The sequence below is a fragment of the Vitis vinifera genome, chromosome 9 (assembly GCF_030704535.1).
Source record: "Vitis vinifera cultivar Pinot Noir 40024 chromosome 9, ASM3070453v1".
Classification (NCBI taxonomy): Eukaryota; Viridiplantae; Streptophyta; class Magnoliopsida; order Vitales; family Vitaceae; genus Vitis; species Vitis vinifera.
The window spans coordinates 23,287,914-23,295,481 of record NC_081813.1 but is presented as its reverse complement, the minus strand read 5'-3'; the positions used below and the strand labels follow the sequence as shown (position 1 = coordinate 23,295,481).

At 29.2% G+C, this 7,568-nt stretch overlaps 1 protein-coding gene across 1 annotated transcript; it reads left to right on the top strand.

Moving 5' to 3' along the window:
- The first annotated feature begins 1,230 nt into the window (after positions 1-1,230).
- Positions 1,231-3,622, top strand: LOC132254303 (uncharacterized). Its single transcript, XM_059739613.1, has 3 exons — positions 1,231-1,587; positions 1,651-2,824; positions 3,516-3,622. The coding sequence occupies exons 1-3, from the start codon at positions 1,231-1,233 to the stop codon at positions 3,620-3,622; spliced, it is 1,638 nt and encodes a 545-aa protein (XP_059595596.1).
- The last annotated feature ends 3,946 nt before the right edge of the window (positions 3,623-7,568 follow it).

The following is a 7,568-nucleotide window of genomic DNA, read 5'->3' as shown; positions in this document are numbered from 1 at the left end:
TGTAATGGCTATGATTTTTCTTTGCCTATCTGTCTGGTTATGAATAAGTAAAAAAGGGATCTTCTTAAACTTTGTCAGTAACATGTTCGGTTGTTGACAAAAGTTGGGAAGAAGAAAGGGGTCTATTGGGGCTTTGGATTTAGAACTGAATTGGGTTTGGCGGTTAGCGTTTAGTTCGTTGGCTAAATTTGGATTGTGAATTTCCAAATATAGTGTGTATTTCTACTTTTGTTTCAGCAGGTTGGCTTCCCAGAAATTTGCTGAGCTTTTGCTGGAAGGATAGTGGAGTTTGTGGAAGGGATTTTAATATTTTATAATGGTTTGCAATTTGAGGGATTTTAATATTTTATAATGGTTTGGAATTGATTTCTATTTTCTGGTAATCAGAGGACTTTGAGGAATTTTTTATTATTTAGTTAGAGAACTTTGAGAAATTCAAATTATTAATTGTATTGATGGAATGATGGATATTAAAATTAAACAATTTATGGACCACCTTATGAATTTTGACATGATGTTAATGAATTTTGACAATTTCTTCTAAAAGAATTTTTTATTATTTAGTATTATCAAAAATATTTTTCTAATTTATATTTAAATATTCATCTTTTTTTTTATCAAAATGTTATTTTTCTTTTACAAAAAATGATACTAATAAAAACACACAAGTTAAAAAATGCATCTATCAAGATTCAAAATCACCACAAGCCCACCAGCTTTGAATTCTTTCCCCAATTAATAAAAAAATAAAAAATACACACATGCACATGTAGTTCAAGAATTCTCGGTTTGTTTCCATTATACAACAATTTGTGCATTATGATATTAGATTGCAACTCAACCATAGATTCATGTGCCTAAAATATGATAATGATTTGATGTTTGATTATCTAAGGAATCATAGGTGAAAAAGTGTATTTTTTACTATCATTAATATGTGATATGTGATTGTAAATTGTTGATGACTTGATTATAAATCATTAAATTGTTGATGACCTTCATTCTCTAGATTGATGTGGGATTTTTGTTTTTAATTTGATAGGGAAATAAAAAATGGCATCAAACTTGACTCCATCCTCTGGTCAAGATTCAACTACCCATTCTCAATCAAGTAGAAGTAAGACTGATCCTGCATGGGAGCATGTTTCTGAATAAAGATATGGAAATGGAAGGAGAGCTCTTATTTGTTTGTATTGTAAAAAGATTACAAAAGGTGGAGGTATTCATAGAATGAAACTACATCTTGCTGGAGTGAAAGGAGATATTGGTCCATGTAAATCGGTTCCACCTGATGTCAGATTTCGCATGGAAAATTCTTTGCAAGAGTTTGTGAATGCTAAGAAAGCAACCAAAGAAGCAGATGAATATAGAAATCCTTATGGTCCTAATGTGTCACAATTTGAAGGGGATATGGCAGAAGGTGAAGAAGAGGTTCAAGAAATGCAAAGTCCTATGGCAGCTAGTAGTGGAAAAAGGAAAAAATCAACAGTGGATAAGTATTTTGCACCAAGAAATACACAAGGAGCTCAACCTTCCATGAGGAGTGTGCTAGCTGGGAAAGAAGCTACTTGGAAAGCGGATATGGCGGTTGGGAGATTCTTTTAGGATGCATGCATTCCTACTAATGCTGTGAATTCCTTCTACTTCAAGTCAATGTTGGATGCTATATCTGCAATTGGTCCTGGATATAAGGGTCCAAATTACTATCAGTTGCGGATTAATCTTTTAAAGGATGCTAAGAAGGAAGTTCAGTTACTTGTGGACTCTTATCGTGCAATTTGGGCAAAAGTTGGGTGTACAATAATGGGTGATGGTTGGACAGATAACAGACAAAGAACACTCATCAACTTCCTTGTATATTGTCCTGAAGGAATATCGTTTGTGAAATCTGTTGATGCTTCGGACATTGTCAAGGATGCAACTAATTTGTTTCAGTTATTTGATGAGGTGATTGAATGGGTGGGTCCACTCAATGTAGTTCATGTAGTGACTGATAATGCAGCAAAGTATGTGGCCGCGGGGAGATTGATTTCTCATAAGCATAAACACATTAATTGGTCACCTTGTGCAGCTCATTGTCTTAATTTGATCTTTAAGGATATTGGTAAGATAGACCATGTTGCTGAACTTGTAAGACGTGCATCAAAGGTGACAATTTTTGTGTATAATCATGTTGCTTTGTTAAGTTGGTTGAGAAAAAGGGAAGGATGGACAGAGATTCTGCGACCTGGTGCAACTCACTTTGCTACTACTTTCATTGCACTCAAGAGTCTTCATGATCATAAACATGACTTGCAAGCTTTGGTGACTAGTAAGTTCTTTGTGGACTCTAGATATTCAAAGGATTATAAAAGCCAAGTTGCAGTTTCCATCATCTTGGATAATAGATTTTGGAATGATTGTTTGATTGTTGTGAATCTTATGTCTCCACTAATGCGTTTATTGCGTATTGTTGATTGTGATGAGAGGCCTTCGATGGGATATGTGTATGAAGGCATGTATAGGGTTCGTTTGGGCATTAAGAAATTGTTTAATTACAGCAAAAGACTATACAAGCCTTATATAGAGATCATAAAGCAATGTTGGGATCAACAACTAAAGAAAAGCATTCATTCAGCAGCTTATTGGTTGAATCCATGTTTCCAATATGATCAGGAAAACTTTTGTAATAAGCCAAATGTTATTGGAGGTGTTATGGATGTTATTGATCAAAAAGTTCTGAAAGGCAAGATTGAAACAATGAATGAAATGAGGTTATTTCATGATCGATTGGGAAGTTTTGGAAGAGACCTTGCTTATTCTTCACGTGAAGTACTTCAACCTGGTAAAATATTATTTTCATTTATTAGTGTGTTTGTTCTTTTTTATTAGTTACCTACTTACTATTTAATATTTTAAACTTGCTAATGTGTTTTATTTTTTTCTTATTTTTAATGTGAAATGGTAACTAGATGAATGGTGGAGGCTACATGGATACAATGCACCACATTTACAAAAGTTGGCCATTCAAATATTGAGCCAAACCGCATCATCTTCTGGATGTGAGAGGAATTGGAGTGTCTTTGAACGTATACATACCAAAAGAAGGAATAGATTGGAACATCAAATGCTTAATGATCTTGTATACGTTCATTACAATTTGCGGCTAAAAAATCGATATAAAATTATAAATGTTTTCTTAGTTGTTTTGATTTCAAATTCTTCTATTCACAATTATGAATAATTATATGCTTTTCTTTTTTAGGTTTTATAACAAGAAAAGAATCTATGATCCCATTGACTATGCATGCATTGATGAGACCGATTTTTGGGTAGTTGATGACGATCAACCAGCAGAGCTAGATGTTGAAGAATTGGAAAATCTTCTATATGAAGAAGGGTCAATTCCAATAAATGAAGTGGAAGGTTCAAGTTCTCACATTGGTTAGTAAAATATTTAAACTTATAAAAGTTCAATAATTATATTTTTTCTTCAAAAATGATTTCTTGTTGATATATATTCAATATTTTTGTAGATGATGAGGATGGTGGTGACATGGCTAGAGAAGGGCTTGATGTGGAGAATTTTGGTTTTCCAAATGCTCATTTTCAATCTCCATATTCCAATTTCCCAAATGAATAAAGACATGAATTTTATATTTATTAGTATGCAAAAATCTTCATGAATATTCAAACATTGACATGTTATGTTTTTATTTTGAGTAATTATTTAAGTGTTGTGGACCTATGGTTGACATTTGTATTATTTGGTGTGGACAATGTGTTAAGTTAACAACTCTTTGATAATTTGGTTATTATAGGATAGTAATGGTTTGATTATTTGATAAATATTGAGTTTATTGACATTATGAATGTATAACATCTTATATTGTGTTATAAATATCATATATGATAATTGATGACTTCTACAGGTAAAAAATTTTGTGACAAAACTCAAGTTACTCAATAAACAAAGTAGATGCTGTCAAAATTTACATAGAATTTATTAATTTGTTAATTTTTTATATTATATAAAATAATAAAATATATATTTATGACGTCACCGGTTCGATAGCGGTTCGACCGGCTATCCGACCAGTGAACCGTGAACCGGTAACTTTTCCGGTTCAATGACCGGTCCGGTTTTTAAAACATTGCATGTAGATGGAATTTGCATCATTGTACAAAAGTGTTACACTAACTGTATAAGGAAAATATATTAACAATACAAAAAGTGTACAAGACTACTTTTTGTGAAGGATTTCAATCGATTTTGAATAACTATTTTTTTTTTCTTATCAACCAAGGACTATACACTTTTATGTTACACATTCATCCATCACATATTCATTATATACACTTTATTTAACTCACATATGAGAATTCAAATACTTACCTCACTAATAATGTTCGAGGAAAAATTTAGTTTTTATGTCTTCCATCATTTTCTTAACCAAATCATTCGAAAAATGGTTAACCCATCTTATGTGGACACATTATTTATGCATGTGGATGAAATTTGCACTACCGTATAAGAGTGTTATACTAATTGTACAAGGTAACTGTACTAATTGTACAAGAAGTGTACAAAGTTGCCATTTGTTAAAGATTTGAAGTTATTTTGAAAAACTCTCCATCTTTTTTCTTTTTACCCAAGGATTGCACAATTTCCTCATTCAAATTCTCTCACCCAATGATTGTTTCAACTCTTATTTTAAAATTTCATCCTCCAAATTTTATAACTCCATATTTTGTTTTTGTAGTTTAATCAATATTCTTTCTTGGCACATTTTCATTCCATATGAAGGAGGATTAACCATGTTATTTAAGTCTTCCATCCACTTTTTTGTAAGATTTTATCCAAATGAATCTTTATTTAAAAATCTAATTTAAAATTATAATCATATTTATCAATTTTTTTACTAAGATTATCTTAAATTCTTTTAATATATCTATACTCTTTTATTTAAAAAATGAAAAACTAATTTTATTTAAACATATTTTATTACCTTTCAAGTAAAAAATTAAATAAGTTTGAAAGTCAATAAAAAATAAATACCACCGTCAATAATTTTTAAATAAGATTTTATATAACATATTCTATTTGAAATTTAATTTCTAAAATCTCATTAAAAAATTGTGGTGACAATTTTCTTTCTATTAGTTAAAATACTTTACATTAGTTTATTTAGATAAGAAATATTATTAATATAATATTAGAACTTCACATTTTAGTTATTTTTTCATGAATAAATTTATCTTTTAAAAAATTTAAAAAAAAAGTTTAAAATTTAAAAACTAAAAGGATAAATATATATATATATATATATATATATATATATATATATATATATATATATATATATATATATATATATATATATATATATATATATATATATATAAATTAAAAGTGAAGTGAGTCAATTTTTTAAATTTTTTTTAAAATATGGTTAATGTGATAAATATAGAAAATAATTAAAAATAAAATATAAATATAAATAAAAGGGGTAATGTAAATTTAAAATAAAAAATGAAAATTAAACTAAAAGATAAATATGAAAAGGTAAAAAATATTTGGATGAAAATCCCAAAATTTTTATTCTTGCATATAATAAAAGTAAGGGGATTCAATATCTTAAAAAATAAATAAATAAATAAATAAATAAACATTATTGCTTTTATTTAAAGGGGAATAGAAGAGGAAAACACATAGCCACTTACAATTCTTAATTGAAATTGGAAGAGGAAAATATAAAATCATATGAAATATTTATAGTTTTAATAAGTTTTTGACGAATAAAGAGGGCTACTGATTGTTTATCTTAAGTTTCTTGATTTGAACTTAATGATTTTAGCAAAAATTAATAGCAATTAGTACGATTGTTAATGATATAATAATGGAATAAAAATGGGAATATAATTGTGAGAGATGGGCGTAAAATATAAATGTAGATTATAAGAAAAGGAAATAAAAGAAAATGAAAATATGGTTAATGGAAATAGAAAAAAAAAATACAAAGAAATAGGTCAAGGGCATTTTAGAGATTATTGAAGGATAATATCATTCACTCAATTTTCACATTTTACTTAGGTCTTAGGCTTAAATGTAAGTGATATAAGGATATTGGGCATTTCAAGTCCAACTAACCTAAAAACAATTCTAGCAATTTTTAGAAAATCCTTTTTCTTAATAGTTTTTTTCCTCAATACTTTTCATGAATCAAACATAACCTAAATGCTAATCAACAACTTAATATAGTATCAAACGAGTTGTAGTTGAGTCTTGCTATTTGTTTATTCCCGTGTTTATTTCTTTATCATATTTATTCTAAGGGAAAATGTAAGAAAAACAAAATAGAAAGGAAAAGTGTAAAAAAAAAAAAAAAAAATCTAAAGTCAATAACTTATTTTTTATATAAATTTTAATTATATTTATTTTCTTTCATATTTTACATAATGAAACCAAACATGAGAAAATCATTTTTCTTATTATTTTTTCTTTTCTTAGTACTTCTTGGAACCAAACATAACCTAAATACTTCCCAAACCCCAAAAAGTTCAACCCACCTAGGTTTGTAAGGGAGAAGGCTTGCACCATACACATTTGTACCATTTGGAGGAGGACCTCGGATGTACCATAGAAAAGAGTACAATCGTTTGGAGATTACTTGTGCTCATGCATCATTTGGTGAAGAGGTTCAAGTGGGAGAAGCTCAATCCAAATGAGAAGATTGTAGTGGATCCAATGCCTTTGCCTGCACAGAACCTCCCAATTCGCCTTCTTCCTCATAAACCCTAATTTTAATATACGTCCAAAAGTTTTATGCCTTTTTTTTATATCTTTTTTTGTACCTTAGAAAAAAAAAAAATTTTATCACATGAATAATTTGCATTACTTGAGAGTATGTCAAAGGTTATATTAGTATTCTGTACTTGAGCATCAACTTTAGATATTTTATTTTTATCTCTTCTCAACCTTGAAACATAGGCCTAACTTTTATTTTTAAAATAATAACCATCTTCCGATTAATCTAACCTCCTTCATCCCTCAGGAGGAACAAAGGGTAATAAGAAAGTATTCATTTCTTACCCATCAACTATGCCTTATGGCCTAATAGTGTTAAGCCTTGGAGCACTATCCCTATCCAAAACTAGCATACACTCATTTTTTAAGCATTGAACTACCATCAATGTTATCATTACTTAGCAATACCCTCAATTCTGCTTAATATGAAATCCCACATTAACTAGAAATAGAAATTTTTGATACTATATATATGGAATTCCCCTTTACAAATACATTTTAAAATCCCAATTCAAAACAGACAATATCTATCAAGAAGTGGATTGGGAAGAAAAGTTCCTAACATCATAGATGTAATGAATTCCTTTAAACTATGCATGATTTTTACATTCTAGACCTGTAAAATTCTTTTGACTCAAACTACACACACAACCCTTTCCACAATTGTCAATTACATAAATTTTCATGGCAAGGGCCTCCCCAACGTACATGCCTTTCCATGGATCAAAATCAAGATAAGCTTAGGTTTCTTACAGATTTTCTTAGACCCTATAGCCAAATA

Coding starts and splice junctions, on each gene's coding strand:
- LOC132254303 (XM_059739613.1), top strand. CDS start 1,231: ATGAAACTACATCTTGCTGGAGTGAAAGGAGATATTGGTCCATGTAAA. Junction 1,588..1,650: donor CTTGGAAAGCGGATATGGCG/GTTGGGAGATTC, acceptor TTCTACTTCAAG/TCAATGTTGGATGCTATATC. Junction 2,825..3,515: donor ACGTGAAGTACTTCAACCTG/GTAAAATATTAT, acceptor ATATTTTTGTAG/ATGATGAGGATGGTGGTGAC.